We start from the raw sequence: 22,276 nt of genomic DNA on the forward strand, positions 1-22,276 counted from the left end.
TATCCAAATGTTACTGCCTAAACGGTGTATTAGGTCACTGAAAACTGTACTTTTTTAAAACTCCTGTAACTTTTGTAAATCAGTGGCCAGATTGGTTACTGGCTTGTAAAGTCAAAGTGTGCAATGTTATCTCCATTGTGAGGCGTCAATAATGAGACTACATGCTGCGTGCAACATCAGTTTAAATGCATAGTAACCTTTACAACAGGAGTTTTTACAGGTTTACGCATACATTTACAGTTACCCTTTACTATATTGAGGATAAGAGGGAATAATTGCTAAGGAGGTCACTTACCGCTATGCTATCCAACACTGTTTAAACAACACAGTTGTGGCAACATTGTAGATTTCTCTCTTTTTTAACAAAAGGAGGATAACCCATCACAAAAACGCCCATGTATGTGTAGATTGTGCTTCAGACATATTAAATGTTTTTGATACAGGACTGAAAAATGAACATGTGCATATGGCTTTCTAGTAGAAGTGTAAATAAGAAATACCTGGCATCCTTTCGTGGCGGTATCTCCTCTCTCCCCCTAAAAATACACTGAACATGAGAATATGTACACCTTACAATCATATCATTGTTTTGTTTTGACACTGGCAGTTAGATCGAAAAAATATCAAGCTGTTCGAGGAATTAAAGAATAAAAATAGCATCAGTGTCCTGTTGACAGCATAGAGAAAACAAAACCTAGCATGTGAATCATACTGATCTGGATTAATGTATTGTATTTATGAGCCTGGGCGTTCTTTTTCTGAAGTGTGAAGGACAACCTTTAACACCATTAAAATGAATCATGTCATCTAAGCAAAAAATGAATAATACATAAACAAGTATTATGTTGAGTTGTCAACATTTCGACAGTACAGCGTGTAAATGTACTCCTGACAGCTAAAGCTATAAATCATTTATAAAGTGCTTTGATATCTTGCCAATTGTAGACTTCATTAAGTCATTAAACAAAACCAACCAGGTCATTGATTTTAATTGGTTCATGTACACTCAGTGGCCACTTTATTGGGTACACCTGTACAATCTCATACAAACCACGTCATCTGTTGTGCGATAAAGTTTACTTTTACGATGCTTATAAATGTTTTTTTTACTCTGTCAATTAAACGGTATATTTAGCGTTGAGTTGTGTCTCTAACATTCGGCTCCCTTATGTATATAATTTGCAATGTAATTTAGTCCAGTACAACAGCTCTGCATACTAAAACCTGTTGTGCTCCCTACCTGTATCTCTGTTTCTTATCTATATTTAATAGAACTGCTTGGGTCTTGATAGATTGAGTGGGGAAGTTCATGAGATCTTTCTAGAGGGTTATCAATAATAACTTTTATCTAATGACCTTTTCCCTCTCTGTCTGTGTCTGTGTATTCTCTTGTTCCGATTAACCCAGCCAAATCTTTTTTCTTGTTTTGTATCTATATCTACGCCGGGATCCTCTATCCTGAGTTCTGGATTAAGTCGTGGACTTCGGGTCGTGGCTGAACCTGTCTCTGCGGTCCTGCCTTGGGTCTCGTCATGCTGCTTCCCTGATGGCTTCCACAAGATTGTAGCTGACATCCTCGTGGATTCATCTTCTTATTACAGACACATGCATTTCCTAACATTCGGTCTATATGCTGTAAAATGTATTATCTCTTCGATTTACACACGGCATCTATTGCACGTCTGTCCATCCTGGGAGAGGGATCCTTCCTCTGTTGCTCTCCCTGAGGTTTCTCCCATTTTTTCCCCTTAAACTGTGGGTTTTCTCTGGAAGTTTTTCCTTGTACGATGTGAGGGTCTAAGGACAGAGGGTGTCGTATTGTCATACTGATATTCTGAACAATCTGTGCTGTTGTATTTGCTGTAAAGTGTCTCTACTGTAGGCTATTTTTATTAAATGTACAGCACTTTGGCTCAACCAAAAATCGTTTATAAATGTACTATATAAATAAAACTTGATTTGATTTGATTTGAAACCTTAGTAATACATTTTACCCATTCCTGACAATGCTAACAAAACCTCAACATTATAAACCTCGACAAGGAGTTATTTATGGAAGAGCTGTGTCATTGAATACCATGAGATATCCGGTATAGCTAATACATTTCTCACTGAATAAATGTTATTATATGAATTGACTCTCACCTTGTGACCTTTGAACCCCGGCAGCCCCATGGCACCCGGCAGACCTGGTAAACCCGAGTCCGCTGCTGAGCCCTGGAAAGGTCAAAGATTATCGATGTCTTAAAATCAATGGCTAGCAGTCGTGAGGTTCATATGTCTTGGCATTCCTCAAACTGGCCATTTATTTCAAAATAGATTGAAAACAATTGCCTGTCTTTGTTTCAAAATCCATCAAGGGAGCAGAAAACTTGAGAGTTTTTGAGGTGTGTTTGTTTATGTATAAGAATGTTTTTGATTATATTCCCTGTGACAACTTCCCGGGTTAAATATGGGAATTTAAAGATGTTTGATTGAAAGATTTTCAAGCTCCTCTTTACTAACGATTCAGTACTCATTTCCTAAAATTAATAAATGCTTGATGATCCACTTTCAAAAGAATGTAGTTTACCTGCAATTCAGTAGGACAAAAGAAAGACTCAGATTCTCACAATGGTTGACATTTATGGGCATAATTGCTTTAAAAACATGTCACTGAACAAACAAAGAATAGCTGTTACTCGTCAGCAAGATCCGAATTTCAGGCTGTTGGGATAAGAACTGTCTAGCAGGTTGAGAGGAAACAGAAGGAGAATGAGGTTGGTTTAAGAGAAAAGGCAAAAGCTGTCACACTGATCCCTCAGGGAGGAATCAGTAGTGCCCTCACTAATCCGACCGCCATGTTGAATTTTCAAAACCTCACTGTAGTAGGAACTTACTGGGACTCGGGAATAGAGGTGCATTTATTTTTGCATGCTTTTGGCAAGGGGAGGCTAAGGGACAGACAACTGTAGCAGAGACCATATGGGGAGAGTCAAAGAGTAAAACAACGAGGGACACCGCAGGAGAGGGAAATAAAACCTGCTGCTCTCTACATCTGAGCCATTGGTTTGGAGTGATTCCAGAGGGTCTTATGTGACTTTCGAGGGAAAGCAGATGCTATATGAAGTGGTTCCAGTGCAGTATAGAAGATAAACTTAAGGCCGCATCTCAGGTCCTGAATATTTTAGCATTTTGGGACAACATTAGTGGCAATAGACTTGCTTTAATGTGTTAATTGCACAATTAAATGGCTGAAGAATAATGACATCACCGACATTTAGATACCTGCTTCTGCTATGCAATTCTGTCAACCACATGGTACAACCTCAGGGGGAAATGAGGGCTCAATATGAAGCCCAAAAAAAAGGGGGACATCGTTTGAGGTTGACAAAAGTGTCAGTTTCCTCTTTAAACTTAATTTCAAGACAGATCAGAAGACTTAAATCACTCATCTGCAGCTATGGAGTCAGACCCAGATGTGATTAGCTTTGCATAATGACCAGAGACAGGGGCAGAGTTTGGCTTTGTGGAAAGTTAAATGAAACCATTGTTTAGTTGTTGAGGTTGCCAGGTTTGGAAACGTCATGCCTGTATAGAGACCATAACCAAAGCATGTGCTCAGAAAATGTATCTGGCAGCCCACCCTACAGCCGAAGGGGCTGCCCAGAAATGCTCGATGGGCACATACACTGTTGTCCCTCAATAAATAGTTACAGCACATAACCCAACTCGTAACACAACAAATGTAGTTTTTGTAAAGATTTAACAAATTAGATATGTGTTAATCACTGCTTTTAACAGATGTCTGTAGGTAGATTTTCCACTTAGCGAGCCATTCCCCCCTGCAATGTCTGTAATTATCTAATGTGAGAATAAATTAAAAAAGCGATACAGGAGGAGGAAATTATGCAGTGTTGGAAAGCTGTGAAGAAAGAGGTTAAAGGAAACAATTTCATCTGGCCAAAAATCTGTTGCTCCACTCACCTTCTGGCCTGGTGGACCAACAGGACCAATGACACCTGGATCTCCACACTTCCCCTAAATAAAGCACAAACACACGCACACACGTAAAACACAACACACTTGTCTGGAAATTCTTCTGAGGGCATAAGCTTGACAACAATTATTACCAAATCTAATACTTAACTAAATTTGTAGGACTATTTTTAACCATATACATCTAAAGACCAGCACACACAGGTCAGTAGAAGCATATCAAAGTGTGGTTTCAGCAAAGCATGGACACAAGGTTTTTGGCAGTGGAATATAAATCACAATGTGTGGTGATCAATCATTATCTTCTCACCTAGTCACATGATTGGTCTAAACCCTTACTAACAGCTGTGGTGCATTACGAAAAAGCTTTAATTTAGAAGAGAAAGTTTTACTGAGTATTAAAACTAAAAGTGTTGATTAGGCGATGATATTGACTTTGCTACCTTTTACATTGGTGGAATTTTGATGTTGATGGAAGAATAATTTTAGAAGAAGTAGAAATTGCATAATGTGAAAATACTGTGTCCTTTCTTTTTCATGTGAGTATAATAACAGAAGTCTCAGTAAAAGTATTAAAGTGTCACGGAATAAAAGTGGCCCTATTCAGATCAATGTATTATCATATTTGCATCATCGGCTATTATTACTGACACATTAGCGTAAGCTGTCAAAAAAGGAGGAGGATTATATATGTAAAGGCTACTTACTGCTGGGTGGATTTACCTTTTTATAAGCTCCTTATACAGTACTATAAGTATTTCTGTTACAGTATGTTATTTGATGTGAAGGATACTTTTTGGTGGTTTTATCACAGATTTAAAGTAGTAAATGAAAAGTGCAATTTTGTGTAATGCAGCCAATGTTCAGCAAAAGTCTAATAATCTGGTAACAACAGTTCTTCATTATGATCGTTGTTGAAGTAGCTATCCAATTTATTACATTAATAATTAAGGGTGTAAAAAAAGGCCACATTTGTATGTATTAAAATCCTGATGATGTGTCTTTGAATGTGTAGAAAGAGTAAAAAGGGAACTGTGTGTCCACTTTCTGAGGATAACTAAGGTAAACCAGGAACAAAACAAATACCAAACCCGTCTGATGTTTCCAGAAGAACAGAAGTTGATGCTATATTTTTGCAGCAGCCTGATGTTGGTATGCATGATTGAATCCAAAGAAACCAGAGGATCATGTAGTGCTGTTGTCCAATTTGTTCCATCTGCAATTATTTGCTACAGATTGAAATCAGCCTGCCGACTTCTGTGGGGATTTATCAGCTGACAGGGAAGTTCCCATCCAGGTGTCAGGATGTGTATATAATTAGAAGTGTTTATTTATGTAGTGTGTATATCAATGTGTGTGTGCTTACTGACTGATTAAATTAGTAGTTTCCAAAGGTTCACCTGTATTTGCATGAAACTCCCATCCTTCACTCACTCTCTTCCCATCTTTGTGTCCTGCATGTTGCACTGAGTATACAAAGTCCAGGGGGACAGGAAATGTGCGTTTCTAGGTCATGGAAATATGAAAAAGGCCTCTTGTGCTTTTCAAAACAGGGCACTCCATTTTACAGATAAAGGTTAGGTTACTTGTAATTTTTGCAGCATTTTGGGTCTGTTGCTTTGATTTGGACAATTATGATTATCATTTGTTTCATGCAAATCCCCTAACTTGATGTAATGCAATAATAAAATCACTAGAGTACCCCTTCAAGCCCCCTTATTAAGCAACCTATTGAAAGTCCTCACTAGCATACATTTTTAAAAGATGCACTTTGAAGGGGAGAAATACAAAACACCACGACAGTTCCAATGAACTGTCCTTGGCAGAATGGAATGAATCACATATTCAGCAAGAACACCTTCAATTTGATTCTAAACAACTTGCCTCCCTCTCAGCAAAATGCAGTTTTCTCTACGGGAACATCAACGGAACAGGGAGGGAGGGTACAGCCGTAGAACAGACTGAGAATAGCCGAGCGTCTTGGGAGAAGCAGGCTATTAGCATAATAACTAATTATAACGTTCAACACACAGACCTTGGGACCATCATGGCCGCTCTCTCCGGGCGGCCCCTGAGGTCCTTGGATTCCCTGGACGAAGAAAACATATTGGGGTGAGAGAAGGAAAAGGGGAAGGGGAAAGGGAAGGGGGGGTGACGAGAGAGAGAGAGAGAGAGAGAGAGAGAGAGAGAGAGAGAGAGAGAGAGAGAGAGAGAGAGATGATATCTACTCGTCTCTTCTCTCTGATCATCCTCTCTTCTCTCATAGATCTATCTTCTCTCTTCTCTCTCTTCCAATACTAGAGAGAGAGAGAGATGAAAGAGACAGGCACACTGCTTTGGGCGCTGAATGTGACAGAGTGCGTGACGGCTTAGTCAGGAGGCACTGAGGAAGAAATGAGATGGCTCAGGTCCACTCACACAACCACACACACAGACAGACACCACACACACACACACACACACACACACACACAGACAGACACCAACACACACAGACACATACAATCGCATACAAACCTATGCACGCCCATACAAACACACACCAGTTTGCATTTTCAACAAAGCCTTCTGCTATATCAATCAGCCCTATATTCCCAGTAGCCTTCTTAAGAGTCACACAGACACAAATACATATACTGATTGACTGCAAGGGTATTTGAGCCTCATTTTAATAAAAAGGCAAACCATAATAAAGAACATGTTTATCATTCCTTTAATATGATTGCACAAAAATGTATATTTGGCGATTCAGGTCATGTTCCTTTGTGGTATCCCATTGATTGATATTAAATGTAATTTATTGGATTGATATGGACTTTGAGGTTGTATATTTTGAAGATAATTTAAGAACATGTTGACATAATTGATGGGATTCACATCTGGGTTGAATCCAATCTATTTAGACCTTGTTCCCATGTTGAGTATTTTTTGGGAGCATTCATCTAGTGCAGGGATGGGCAAATGGCGGCCCCCACCTCCTCTTTTAGCAGCCCTCATATTAATTTATAAACAACGTAATTAATAAATAAAAAATAATCTGTGACGCATTTGTGTGTATTGTGTTTGTTTCCCGGGGAAACCCTCACAAGAAACACCGGCTGTTGTTATGCCTGCTGTGACGTTAAGTTGCCGCTTGTAATTATGCCTTTACAAGCTTAAATGTTGTTTTTATCATCTGAATTTGGCGAAACAAGTTTAATATTCTTAAAACCAAGACTTTGTTTATTTGAAATCGGATGAAAACAAACTGTCACGGACCCTGCCGTGTTATCTATGATTACTACGCTTTTCATTCATAATTTCAGCGGGAGGGAGGGGGAGTGGTGCTGAGGAACAGCAGAGTGCGGGCTGACAGGTGTCTGTGTTGACATTCCCCTTATTGTGGAATAAGGGGAATGCAGAGACTGGCTACAAGTGTTTTCAAGTTAGACAACTAATGTCTGGGTTAGTGTTCATGACTTCATGTGTATGTCATCTAACATGCCACTTGTAAAAATGAAATAACATTTCTGTGAACTGATATTTGTTTAGTGAGCTTATTAGAGGATGTTCCCATTTTTGGGGGATGTTCCCTTTGATTGTAAAATGTCAATGAAGATGTCAGACTTAGTATATTTGTTAATAATTACATACAACACATGGAATTGTGTGTGTGTTCCAAGTGAATCTGCGGCCCCCTGGTGGCCAGTACATCAATGATGTGGCCCCCACCACCATCAAAGTTGCCCATCCCTGATCTAGTGTGTGGTAGCCTATTTTTCTTCATAATAATATGATCATCCATGACACAGTTTCACAAATAGGGAATTAACGATTTCAAAGCTTAAGGGTTTGAATGATTCATGTTGACATGTTGACATCTCCACATGTTTGCCCTTTCAGTTTGTAAGAGATTAACACAAGCCAATAATACATGTGATAGTGTGCTGCTGAAACAGTGATTGTGACAATATAGAAACATGATACACCATTTCAAGAAATAAAAATCATTCCATTTATTTTTATATTGATTAATAAGGAGCTAAACCAGCAGTATGCACACTGGAAATGCCACATTTGATTGGTGTTGGCAGGGTCAACTGACAAATAGGTTGACGTTTATGTATAGTTATTATATGTAGTTGCTTGGATACAGCGGGAGGCTTGCCCTACTTCCTCCTTCTGAGTGTGTGTGTGTGTGTGTGTGTGTGTGTCAGATAAGTCAAACCCACTGGAGGCGTTACGTCAGAGCTGTGTGCTGTTCTACTGACAGAAATAGAAAAAGGAAGATGAAGACTAATAGATGAAGCTTGTGGTTGAAACAAAGTGCAGCAGCCTACACCAAATTTAAAATATTTATCAACACATAAGTGTGGTAAAGTACACGCCAAATGCAGATAGATAGAATAGATATAATCTGGTATAAATCCATTTTAATTGATTAATAGATGATGACAAATAAAGTACATTAAAAATCTAGTTTTTTCAAAAGCCATCTAAAATAGATTTCCACGTTGGAAATGTGTCTTTTCTTATGCGTTTTAAATTCCATGCGATTCAGTGTTCACTCGATGAACTCTTCCCTCTCTATATCTGTACTGTCTCCCTTTGACCACAAGGGGGTGGCAGAGCTAAACCACCATGGAGTTCTGTGTATTCACTATGCTCTGCTTTAATTGCATCTGGCCGTGTGTAATCTTGTTTACCAGAGGGGGGTGCCCTGACTGTGTGTGTTCAGCCGTAAACCAACACACACACTCATCTGACTTAGGTTTCTAAATTAACAGCCACTCACCACCTTAATGGCATTGCTAAGTAAATCAAACGGACTCATATGGTGCCTGGGCAAAATTAATGATCTCATTATGAGCTCACTGCAGAGACAGTAATGTGAATTGTAGTCTGGGAGATAATAATGTATTTTTTCAAAGACACATGTGAAAGATGGTGGGAATGTGATTTACATTAGTGGATCCCCTTAGGATTCAATTGGTCCAGGTAGGAATGGACTAATACCAGTGTAATGATCCCATATACAGTATATATAGGATCACTGTATGGGCCCTTTGGACAGTGTTAAATGTGTCAATCCTTCACCTTCCAAATGGGGCAAAGGTCAATAACCTTCAATTATTAAAACATTTCTTTGGCAAGGGTATTTTCTACTTGTTTACTCTTCATTTGGGATGCCTTATTCCCTATGTACTGCAGTAATTGTCATTGCCAAGTCTATGGTTGCTTGGGACGATACTTAGAGAAATGTGTGTAAATAAAAAGGCCTCAATGTGCTTCCAACAAACTAGGCATTGATCACGTCGAAGGGCATGTTTATATCTAAATGGTCACATGTCAGGTACGTCTATAAGTATTCTGCCTGGTACTTAACAGAGAATTGTGCAAATTGAGGTCATTGCAAACCCTTTCTTACAGTCTTTGTTAGAAGACATTAGATTGCAAATTTGAGGGAAGTAGCGGAGTGAAATCATTTTAAGATAGAGGGTTGAAAGAAAATTGCAACCCCTGTCTGATTTTCACAAATTGCCAATTGCTGTGTTAAGTGGGCCTCATTTTCTATTTCAGAAATGTACTGTCCTCATTCAGAAAGAGCTAGATGATTCCTGAAAAGCTCTTTGTTTGATGGAGGTACATGCTGTCCCTAAAGTTGTGGAAACTTGCAGCAAGAAGTGACAATAACACCTCCAGCCATAGTTTTTGCTGAAACAACGAGGTATCAATCGTGTGAATCATCTTTATTGAATAATTTCAGCATGTTGAAGACAACTGAAAGAGTGATGAAGTTGTACAAACCATTGTCCCGTTAATTCCTGGTGGCCCTCTTGGCCCAGGCAAGCCTCCTTCTCCCTAAAAAAGACATTCAAGAACAGAACACAGAAAATAAAGAACTGATGGAAGTGTATTTTACATTTCCAAGGGTTCTGAAAAGTGACTACAAGGTCACATTTTACCTGTGGTCCTTTTAGGCCCACTTCACCAGGAGGTCCCTGAACACCCTGTGAACAACAAAGTTATGGTTCACATGACTTCACATCGAGTTTCATACACAGTCGATAAATGTTATATGATGTATGCAACCTATTTTATTGAAATGCAAAAGTGACAGCACAAAGAAAACATTAGGAAGTCTCTATGGCATTGTGTGTTTACGTCTAAGTCTATTCACTGTTACACCTACCTCGTTCTGAAATGTTCAACCATATAAGATATGACTTTATTGGTCTTCTCATCCATTTCAGTCATAAAATAAGAATAAGAAGTGCAAGTGTCACATAGTAATGTCACTATGTTACGGAAGTAAACAAAGGAGTTCAACAATAGGTGTTTCAGTGTGGGAGGTGTGGTCTTGAGTAAACTTTGTGATGTTAGCCTTAGCAGATCATTTACATGCACACAAACCTATATAACACACTACAGAAGAGAAACCCAACAAAAAGAAAAAAGAAAACAAAAGCCACTTTGAATGCTAAATAGCAAGAGAGTAAGTAGACCTTGAATGGAGATTGCTTTGTAAACAGCTAAATTAAAACATAAGCTGTCATTCTCTAATTAAAGTCATTTCCGACTGCAGCTGTTACATCCACTTTACAGTACCTGTCCAACATCAAATAGCAGACTGACACAGTTAGAGACAAGCTGGTGAACATTTAGCCGCTAAAGAGACAGATATTTCCCTCGGGACTCGCTTTTGGACTTGTTGGACATATAATTATCCATGTTGCTGGAATAACGACTGCAAATGACTACCATGTTGTTTTGCATCTGCTATGATTTGTAAATAGGAAACCGTTTTCTAACACATTTGGCAATCAACTTAATTAGGTGATAATATCTCAATGTTCTGCTTGTTGAACTGATTTCAATAATCAATTCATGTAATTGTAAGGTTTTCCAGCAAACTCACAATTTCTATGCACATTCCCCTTTTTAAGAAATGTCAGCGGTTACACACTTGTGAAAACAAAAAGGAACTTAGAGCTGTAAAACTAGGCTGGACGACAGATATTACACTATTTGCATTGAAACATAAAGTGTGTTTTTTTACTGCAAGATATAATGGATGCAAAGCAGGTTCCATAATATATTAATTTAACTAAATCCCTTTTTGCATTTTTTCTAATTTCTTGTTTTCCTATTAATTTATTTTCTTTTCAAATTCAAAATCCTACTCAAACAGATTGATGGAATTATCAAATATGTTTATCAATGTAAAAGTAACTATTTTTGTGACTTGGCAAGTAGATCTCCACTCTAGGCAATGGTACTGATATAAGTGCATTTAAGTTAATATGAATAGGGGTTACTTAGGCTTTATCCTGTCATGTAATGGAATATCAAACAGATGGTAGACTATGATCTAGGAATAGTTAAAGGCTTTAGAAAAGTGGCTCTGTTTAAGACTCCATACTGTCATGCTAATACAAATGGCTCATGCTGGAGGATCAAAGTCCTTTTGATTCAGACTTTGTGAACCTGCACTGATGATTCCACTACAGATAAGCTTCCTGTGTGTGTATGTGTGATACAATACATTAAGTGTAATCCTCTGGCTTTAAAAAAAAGTCTGATAGATCCGAATATCAGTGGGTTCTGACACGGTGGCTTTACTTCAATGACAACATCGGGGCTTTTTCATCAAGAAGACTTCATGTGTACTCTCGTTCTTCCTCTATGATTCTGTCTGACAGGGTGTCACATTTCAAAGTGAGAAAAGCAAAAATACTATTCTGAATTAATCCAAATGGTTTGTCAGATAGTGGAGGAAGTTAATGTGGAATTATTATCAGATTCCAGGATTTATTCACTGCGATTAAAACTAAACTAATAACACTGATTCAAGTTCTGGGGCATTTTAGGTATCAAGGAGACGGTCTGCAGTTGATATATGAAATATGAGACGCATTCGTTTTTTGGTTGAACTCATTTGCACCGATCAGGGTGATAACAAATAATTTAAGAACACATTAGAGTAAAGTGGGCCCTGCATCATAACATTCGTCTTACTCATCCATCTCTTGTCAGCATACCCGCAAGTCTTTGGATGGATTTGGATATATGACTCAGAAAAGCAAACGAACGACACGTGAGGCCAGAGAAGGGGAGAGGCAAACCCTTTGGTTTAAACAACAACCACTTAACAGTTCTGGACTGATGTAAAAGTATAAACAATAATAACACATTTCATGAAGTCTAAAACAATTCCAAAGATCCCAAACCAAGCTCACAGCATTTAGTGGAATGCATATTGCACTTTTTTTATTCAACCCATCAGTTGATATAAAAATGAACTGTTTTAACTTGCAATATGGTTAGCAACTAAGCTAATGTAGCCAGGCATTACATAATGAAGAAAAGAACATCATGTTTTTCGCAATGAGGACTTTATATAAACTTATTTTTTCAAAGCATAACATGTGTTGGCCAGGGCTGGCCCCTCGCAAAATTGTGTGATGAGGCCCCCGGCTGTACCCAAGTCGTCGCTCCTGTCACGAGCGCGGGGAAACTGTGGCGCGCATACTGTAGTTGCGCTACATTCGCGCATACACTGTAAGACGAATTGCGCCGCATTTGCGCATAAGATGAGGCACCCCCGCAAGATGAAGCCCCACGCATGTTCGGCGTGTAGAGACAATAATGAGTGTGCCAAATTGATCCTTCTTACATTTTCAGATATCTATTCATTTTCACCCAAATTGTTGGTTTGCTCAAAGAAGAGAACATGTAGAACATTAGTTTGTCAAATGTGAACTTTGTCCTGAATTTGTACAAATTACCAATTTCAAACTGTCTTTTCAGTGCTGATCTAGACAATCCAATTAAGTCAACCCCTTTCGATTATCTACTGCACGTTTTTAACTGTACAGCATTTTATTTTAGTGTCTGAATTCTCTGTGTGAAATGCTAAGGCTAAATGGTGCCCTTAAAAACACCCAGATATAATTAATTAAGTGTCTCACTCAAAGGATTGAGTGAAAAAGGAAGTGCTTTTGAACACAGCAACTGTTTTAAATGCTGAGGTGCCTGAGCCTTTAGACTGACATTCCAATAAATACACCTATTTGACGTCTAATCCTAAATCAGATCATCCATTCAATATCAATGTCCTTGTATAATGTGACACCTCCAAGCTACAATCCAAAATACCTTGTTTGCTCACTGAAGATTTGTATGATAGAAAAAAAACAGATTGAGGTGATCTGGCCAAGACAGGTGTGTACTGGGACTCTTGTATTTAAATTGCTGCAGTGTTCTTTCCTCAGCTTGGCACACAGAAGGATGAAAAAGCTTATCGCTGTCATTTATTGATATATCATCTCTGAGCATTAGGGACAAAAACAGGGCCGGGACAAGTTGGCTTTGCACAAAGAGAAGAGGCTTACGGATGCTCAGTTTCTAGAACGTTTTGGATTTGTATATAACTCCTGATCAGCGTTTCCCCTGCTAAAGTCCATATTGTACACATAGCCATTATATGTCTCCGGACACCCTTTGACACTTGAAGACATGAGCTTTAACCAATCAAGTAGAGGCAAACCATCCATATAATTATTATATTTTAAAGTTTGTTCCGAAATGTTTAGAATCACTCCATTCAGGGATGCAGTTGTGACCACATACATATGTTTGTGTGATACTCAAACACACTGAAACTGACATAAATACAGTTTAATGCAGTGTATGTTACAAGGCAATTACATGTTGGACAGTGTAGTGAATTAAAAATCGGGCTTTACAGTTTTTGTTTTACAGTGTTCCATGTAAATATTAGCATGATAGGAAGGGAGGTTTTGGTTTTGAGATTATCTGCACGCTATGTTTGTTGCTACTCTGCTAAGGTCTGCATGGGTGTCAACTGTATTTTGTACAGCGTGGGCAACCTACATCCAGACATACTCAGCGTCTGGATATCAGCACTTCAGGTTGTGTAACTAGCAATGACAGGAAAAACAAGCCCCACAGTGTGTGTGAGAATTTAGTGTGTAAATCGGTATGTGTGCGATGCTTTACACAGTGCCTCATTTAAAGTGTGAATGTGTGGTTGTGAAGTGACAGTGATGAGTGTACCAGTCCAACACGTGCAAACACAAGATGTTAAAGTGTGAACATTAAGTGCATAAACATGGGGTAATATTGAATTGACCTTGACGTTTTAAATGGTTGCACAGCCCTTTTTATATGATGCTGTTTCCAATGTCCTTGCATTGGCCTTCAACAGTTATGAATGATAAACAAATATTATGAGATATTCAGATGGGTATTTGTTTGTTCCATAAAATAAACTAATTTGTTGCCGTTTCTGGTATGGGTGGTTCCAACAGAAAAAGTCAATGAGAGCTAATAAGAAAGAATGGACTGTAACTTTGTTTGAAAGATAGAACATTCTGCCAAATTAATTAATTTCTTTCAGCATTTAATCAAGCCTGACAGACACAAAGGCTTAGGACAGCTTGGCCCATTCTGTTGAGTGTGTTGTGTATGTGCGTGTGTGTGGGCAGTGAGTTTACTAGCGCACAGCAGTGTGTAAAAGCTGCAATGAATCCGAGCTCTTGCTTACACCCTGATTACTCTTCCCTTCAAATCTTTATGGGACCATTTAAAAAACAGTCGCTTGTTATATCTACAGAATGCTGAGTTAACAGGAATTGCATTTTGTAATTAGACTATGCATTTAAAGGCAGCTATAATACTGAGCACAATTTTTCTCCAAAAGATGCATTAATACATTCATCATTGTAATTTGTCCAGTCTTTTGATTGCTGCATATTCATGACAGAGTAGTGTTATTCATGACAGAGTGGTATTATTTGACAGATATCACATTTTTATATTGTAACATCACCTCAAGCAGCATTCTATTATACATCAAATCAGAATCAGCTCACCACCTCGCCTGGAGCTCCAGCAGCACCACTGTCTCCGCTCTCCCCCTAAGGACACAACGGAAATGTCAGTACCTTTTCACTCTGCAGGTAGTATTGTAAAGAATTATGCAGGATACTGTTAACCTTATACTGTAGTATCCAAGCATTATCACTCAATCCCATATTCATATCACACATATCCCTTCGAAAGATGACACTGAACAGAGGATACGATGAAAAGAATACTAAGAGTATAATAAGAATAAGAGAAACGAACGGAGAATAAAACAGGGTGCACTGCCATGTCATTTCACATTTCAGCATGTTGCAAGCAAAAATAACGAAAATCATTCTGGCTTGAAATAATGAGTTAGTTAGTTAATGGGGCCTTTTTATATTTTGGGGGGATTTCCTTTTCCTGTGTGTTATATAATATAACATATGATGTGACATTAAACCTTTCTAATCTTCTATATTTGAATCTTGAATATAGGTTTTTGTGCATGTAAATGGTCTGCTAATAAACATAGTTTATGTTCTGTACACTGTATATAATGTCAGACAATTGTCATTACCGGTAGGCTACTTGCACTTGTACTGTTTACTTTATACATATGCCTGCACTGCCTACTATAACTTCTTCACATGTTAAAATGCTTTATCCTGAATCCATCCAAGTATATTCATTACACACTGTTAATTCAGTGCTTCTCAAAGTGTGGTCCGCGGACCAGTGGTGGTCCGTGAGCGCCCCCTAGTGATCCGTGAGTATATTGGTAAAATTTCACATTTGAAATAAATAAATAAATTAAAGTTTTCCGCACTCTCGCGGAAATATCTCCGCAATGGAGCGAGCTTAAGTTTCACTTTTGATTGCATGATATAGCCCAGATAAACACCTTCATCACACATGTGGCCACTTGTTTGTACCATTTTCAGGCGATTTGTAAAAAACGATGTGTTTTTGGATATTTGTGGAGTTAGGTGGTCCGCGAGTGTTTTTTTATTGGTTAAGTGGTCCTTGGTATGAAAAAGTTTGAGAAACACTGGTGTATATTGAAGCATTACTATCACACACAGCTCATACGTTTCACTGCTCATTACCAACTGTTCACATAAGCCGGATAGGGGAAAGTGAGGATCCCTTGGTATCACTTAAGTGATAGGCAACATAACTACCTGGTTAGGTTAGAAAAAGGTCGTGATTAGGGTTAAAATGTGGTTATTTGTATCGTACCCCTTTCTATACCACATGACATATGTACATTACTATGCACTTCAATGCTTGTAGCACCTCTATGTTGCTGCTAAACTGCATTTTGTTCTCCTTTGACTTGTGCAATGAGTTGCAATGGGAGAATAAATAGTTAATTGACATACATGCAAAAATATTGTACAGGAATTAGGTCAATAAAGATCATGCGTCTTCTTATTGTATGTTAGTCACACAGGGAAAGTAATCTATCTGTACTTCTGGCATATACCAGAATGGTTGGATATGGCGTGTCATTAGTTTATCTGCGGCCCTGATACTGACGTACAAACAGCAGGCGAGTCCTGTGGTTAGACATCTTGCAGGGAGGCGGGAGCTTGTTAAATAAGAATGAACAGCAGCAAACAAACACATTTTGAAGCCACAACACAAGTTTTAACCATCCGCAACACACCAAAATCTACTGCTTGGTTTAGTCTCAGACCGCTCTATACAGTTTAACTATGTTGGTTGAATGTATTACGACCCAAGTGGTATGTGAACCTGTTCCAGAGTGTACCGCGGCAATACACTGACACTGAATGTGAAACAAGCTGTGAAATGTATTCTGGTATCCAAGCCATTCATTTGTTAAATTACATTATATTTTCTGCATATATCAAACCTGATATTGTCGTGTCCCAACAAACAGACCAATCCTTAGGGCCTTTGTGGCGTTTATTTGATTCATCAATGAAATGTTCTTTCACTTTGTCTTTTGTTTCAAATTCATCCATGTACTGCGTTAATCATGTTGCATGTTTTGTGTATGTCTTGCTTTTTTTTATCATATTGGGATCATGTTATAAATAAGAATATCACTCTAACATATTTGGATTTGTTGTTTTTTGCACATCAGTAAATGAATCAGAAATAAAAAATGTTAATCTTAGATTATCCAATGACCTAGTGGTTGAAGCCAACAATTGTTTTTGTTTGTCAGGAAATCAAAACTCAAAATGTATCAATCTTTCAATACTTTTCGACCACCTGGCACTCAAGTCCCAAGCCAATTGGTTCTAACTGAAGGCATAACTATTTTATAATGGTTCACAAATATATATTTTCACTTAAAAAAGACCTCAATATTTTCCAAAAAAACTGCTGAACACTATTATTTTAGCAAATAATACTTTTGTAAACCTTTGTATTAATACACAGTTGATGCTTGAGTAAGTCTATTAAGATTCAAAACTGTGCATGGTAATGAAGGAACATGTCCCCACGTGTGTCTCACATTGTGTTTTAATTGTTAGTTTTTTGACCAAAAAATGTAGATCTATTTCACAAAGGAATAACATAAATCAGGCCTTGGTTACACACACAATCCATAACTTAGGTGCCTTAAAAAGTCAATATCAATGATAAAGACACGTTTTAAAGATTGTTGAAAATGAAAACTGAGAGGCAAACAGTGAAAGGTAAATGTAATTTTGCTAAACTTCTAACTACTTTATGTTCTTGATGTTAAACTCTGAAGGTCCCACACAACAAACAGTGGAACAACAAACTGTCTGTGCGTCATGATGGACAGATCCCAGCACTGAGATTGGATAAATGTGATTGGACATGATTGTCACAGACTGTGATCTGTCCTTGGTTCAGAAAATAGAGCCCTAGATAATATTATGCTTAAACTTTTTTATTACATGACATGTTTGTGGCTCTCTAAAAATACCATAATACTGTCCCAACATTTTTAGACATGCTTACAATATAACTAAGGCCGGTCTGTGTCTGGCTGTAATGTATGGTCCTTAAATGTATTTGAATTGGTTATTTAAAATAAATCCTGTGAGTAATTGAAGTTGACTTGGCGTTCACCCCTTAGGACCTACTCTTGTTGAACCTGGTCTTCCTCTTAATCCAGATTCATATGTTCTAACTATAGTCCTGTTCTGCACCGTGTCAAGTATGACACCGAAAGATTTAAATTACTTTCTTTCTGTTCAAGCTCTCTGAAGACAGAGATTACAAAATCCCACTAACATATATTTTAAGTGCAGCGCTCTGTATGTTGGCAGTGAGGAAACAACTGAATTAGATCTCCACTGCGTCTGTTTTCTTTTGAAGTGTCTCGCCGCACTACGCATATAAACCCATAAGAGCAGCAGACCTCATAATTACACAGCCAAGACGCCCACCACGGCCCAATAAATGATGACATACATTCTCTATGCGTAGAACAAGAGAAAATAGACAAGTGCACAGGGACTGGTCCAAGCAGAGAGCTGACTAACCTGCTACTGCCACAGGTTGTTAAAGCTATTGTAAAAGAATGCTTGACGTCTTTTAGTCTAGCTATACTTCAATGAATTTTGATAGAGGATCTCAATGAAAGGTTGATTAAAGACAAAGACAGCTAGCAGAACCATGCCATTAAAAAATAGAGTCTGTGTCTGACCACATCCTTTTATAACAAAGGATCACACTTAACCGTGTCTTTTGTTCAGTTACTGCCCCAAGTGAGAGTTTCCAGTTTAGCTAGTTCAGGCTTCACTTCTGGACACATCCATTTGCAATTTCAAGGCACGTCCGATCGGCAAGAGACTCCAGGCAGACCCAGAACACGCTTACTAGGGATTACTTTACCAATCTGACATGGCAACACCTTAGGATTCCCCTGGAGGAGCTGGATGATGTGGCTTGGGAGTAATGTGTCCCTATTCATACATAGGGATGTTTATAGTACATGTCTGGAGTTTGTATACAAGGTATCAAAGCACCAAAATTCCCAGATGTTGCCACACTAAGTAAATCTGTCACGTATCTAAAATCGCACAACAATTTCAACAACTCATGGAAGGTCAAAGCATTTTGACACAGCATGTTCCAGAAATAAAAACACAATCATTCAAGATTAATGAAGTTAAGGCAGAGCACTGAACAAGGCTAACATTAGTTGACTGGAAACAGCTGCTTCAATTATGCTCCAGTATTAGTTCCTCAATCATCAGCTACTACCAGATTTTTAGTGACATCCAATCATATTCATGCAAGTCTACAACCACTCTAACTATAAGTCTGCTGCAGCTTTCCCAACCACCCTTCAACTCCTCTTATGCTTACATTTTGGAATAATTTAATTAATTAATCAGTGCACAGAAACAAAATCCTCCAGGAGTTGGCAGTAGCTTAGTCCTTAGTGACCTGGGTTGGTAACTTGCTTAACTATCTTGTTTAAGTGCAGAATGTGGGCTGGTACCTAGAGAGGTATTTCTTAGACACTGCCAACGTGCCCTCAAGCAATGCTCTTGCCCCCTTCCGCTTCATAATAGCTGCCATGCCCACTGCTCCTTAAATGCAGAATTCACATTTAAATGTGTGTGCTGTGTGCATGTGTCAACTAATCAAATCTTCTATTCAAATTCTCAATACAAAATAAATAGGGGGGCACTTGCTGAGTCCAAAGTATCTTGGCTTGGCAATAGGAGTGTTGCAAGTTCAAGTATAACAACAAAGCCATTTCATTTTCTAGGCAAATGTCTTAGTTGCCATTTCAATTAAAAGAGAATATCAACATTCTAGATTAGGGATGTGCATCTCCATCACTGAGGCCGATGTGATGCGCATCTTGATACGTTGCCACGATACGATACATTAACGATACATTTGAAACACCAGGCGATGCGATACGATACGATTCACCCCTGTTGCGATACAGTTCGATACGATTTGATTCAACATTATGCGATTCGGTGCGATACGATGCGATTCAACACGATGCAAAAATAATGATACTTCAATTTGGTACGACAGAGGATTTTTGTTTTATTCCTTATATGCAGCAAATCATACATTAACAAAAAAGTGCTTTACATATTTGGTACTGCACATCCCATCATGCCGTTTATTTTTTTACCTTTAAAAGCTCTCCAGAGTACAATTGTATAACACCTCACAGTTAAACAATGTAAGGATGCATTGCTCATGATTAACAATGTGCAAATAACAGCTACCATATAGCAATGCCCATACAGCTGCCAGCCTGATGTGCTTAACACTCATTCATAGGCTAACTCACCACTGAGCAGAAAGCGGTGGGTTCTATATGAACAATAAATAATACAAATAACCTTTCACAAACAGGTATTTCATAACTGCTTACAGTGAGGAATACATTTAAATTATTATTGGCCGTCACAGGCTGCTGTAAACTAAACACCACTCTCTCTGACAGAACACCTCACTGAGTGATTTAACTCATATGTCTAACTTTGAGGTTTCTCTTTTCAGCCGCAGACCCCATGTCGCCTCTTTATGTGCGTCGCTAAGTTCCTCGTACTACTTGTGTACTTTAAATCGGCTCGGCATCGTTAACAATTTGCGAGGGATTTTTCAAGTTGACAGTCTGTGCCGCGCACATATACCATCAGGACGTTACTGATGGGGTGCGGCTGCGGAGTGATACTGTGTGTATGCAAGCCTGCATCTAGGACGGATCTATGTATCATGGCTGTAGACCTGTTAAGTAATAAAGATACCTCATACAAAAGTCTACGGATACCTTATTACTCTCCATGACCTGCGGTCAACTATATAGCCTAGCATAAAGGACTATTACACCGTCTTTCTTGAACAATCCGAAGTGTTACCAAACGTTTGATTTGTAGGTATTTTTCGGTGCGCTGTGTTTCTCTTTCTCCTCGACTTCCGTGTGTGTTGATAACTGAGACTCTCGGCCTCCGTAGTGGCGAAGCAAATATCAAAGATCGTCTCTGCTGAGCGTTGACAAGATTAGGGGATTTTATATGAATGAATCGGTTTTTTACCGATGCAAAGACGCTACGCAATCGATGCATCGCGAGTTCAACCCGGTTCAACCCAAACTGTAGCCGATGTGCACTCTTTCAACCGGTGCACTCGCATCTTGAACGTTTATGCCGGTGCACCGATGCGAATCGGTGAATCTTAACATCTCTATTCTAGATACATCATATATATGTAACCCCCATACTTGTTATACACTGTTCTTTACTTTCTAAAGAAGCTTTAGAAAACCTCCAGCTGTTACATGAGTGTCTCCTTCATAAGTTAAAAATTAGGAAAAATTAGACTTGCAACAAGGTTGATTAATTGTAACCTCAAAATATGTAAATACCAAAGGAAACATGCCTGTTCACTCTACCATTATAAATTGTGTCAGTAAGTGTCAGGGATGCTCCTCATTTGCCTCACTCTGAGCATTTGAGTGAAACAGCACCTCCATAATCACCATGACTAATCACCTCATTAAAAAACCTAATGAGTGATGGTACAGCTCTTAAATGTCTTCAGTTTGATGCATTGTTTCCGGAAATGGATTTTATTTTCGGCATCCAGAGTTACCAAAGTAAAAAGTCTATATCTTTTAGACAGTGTTAGACGGTTAGGGCACATTAAAATCCTAATTAAAAAACATTCAGTCATCATATTAGTAGTCAAAAATAATGTTGAGTTTTGTATTTATAAAAAAATTTAAAAGGCTGAAAAGTAAAAATGCACCTTCTGACTCAGCCACCTGGAGGGGCATGTTCCTGTGTATGTTGAATGGATGGAAACTTGTAGGCTGAGCCCCAGCATATTTGATTTAGCCGACCTGTTTTGGACAGCCTTACTCTGCTATTAGTGGTACGCAGAATAAGGACCACACAAGCATCTGACCAGACTCAAGTGACATGTGTGTATGTTAACATGCTGTTAAATTTGCTGCAGCTGAGCAGCTAAAGAGCTATCTTGCCTGAAAACTAATATTAGCAGTGCATATTTCTGTGCATTCTTTCATGTTTGCAAGTTAGATAAAAAGGAAAGAAAACAAGAAAGTAAAGTGTGTTTTGGCATAAATTCTGCAGCTGCTGTTTGGCTCTGATCATTTGAAAAATAATAGAACACTGATGATACTGCTTTTTTCATGATTTGATTGGCTGTATTGAAATAAGGTGTCCTTCTCATATAATTGAATGAATAATTCCAAAACGATGGTTGTCGTTGTAATACCAATAGGATGTGAAAAATATATTTAGACCTTTAGGTTTTTTTTTTCTTTTTTTTCTCAAATTATTACAGGAGAGGTCATTTACAGAACAAATGTATATATCGTCTACCATTCCTAGCATCTAGCATTCCATCAAACAGACATATTTTCAGTTAATGCATATTAAATAAATTATTCATGCTTCCAACTAAATATGTTTTACCATCACAACTTCAT

At 38.3% G+C, this 22,276-nt stretch overlaps 1 protein-coding gene across 3 annotated transcripts in view; it reads right to left on the reverse strand.

Annotated features, from left to right (window-relative positions):
* Window positions 1–22,276, reverse strand: part of si:dkey-225n22.4 (collagen alpha-1(XXI) chain) — a 70,163-nt gene that overhangs the window by 20,459 nt on the left and 27,428 nt on the right. For 2 of the 3 annotated variants that reach the window (XM_034238473.1, XM_034238472.1), the window contains exons 19-25: window positions 14,856–14,900; window positions 9,924–9,968; window positions 9,766–9,819; window positions 6,014–6,067; window positions 3,967–4,020; window positions 2,146–2,217; window positions 501–536 (exon numbers count right to left, since the gene is read on the reverse strand). In XM_034238473.1, coding sequence (XP_034094364.1) covers window positions 501–536; window positions 2,146–2,217; window positions 3,967–4,020; window positions 6,014–6,067; window positions 9,766–9,819; window positions 9,924–9,968; window positions 14,856–14,900 — 360 coding nt within the window. The remainder of the gene's footprint in view (window positions 1–500; window positions 537–2,145; window positions 2,218–3,966; window positions 4,021–6,013; window positions 6,068–9,765; window positions 9,820–9,923; window positions 9,969–14,855; window positions 14,901–22,276) is intronic. The other variant, XM_034238474.1, reaches the window with a different exon arrangement.

The sequence above is a fragment of the Gymnodraco acuticeps genome, unplaced genomic scaffold (assembly GCF_902827175.1).
Source record: "Gymnodraco acuticeps unplaced genomic scaffold, fGymAcu1.1, whole genome shotgun sequence".
In the NCBI taxonomy this organism is placed as follows: domain Eukaryota; kingdom Metazoa; phylum Chordata; class Actinopteri; order Perciformes; family Bathydraconidae; genus Gymnodraco; species Gymnodraco acuticeps.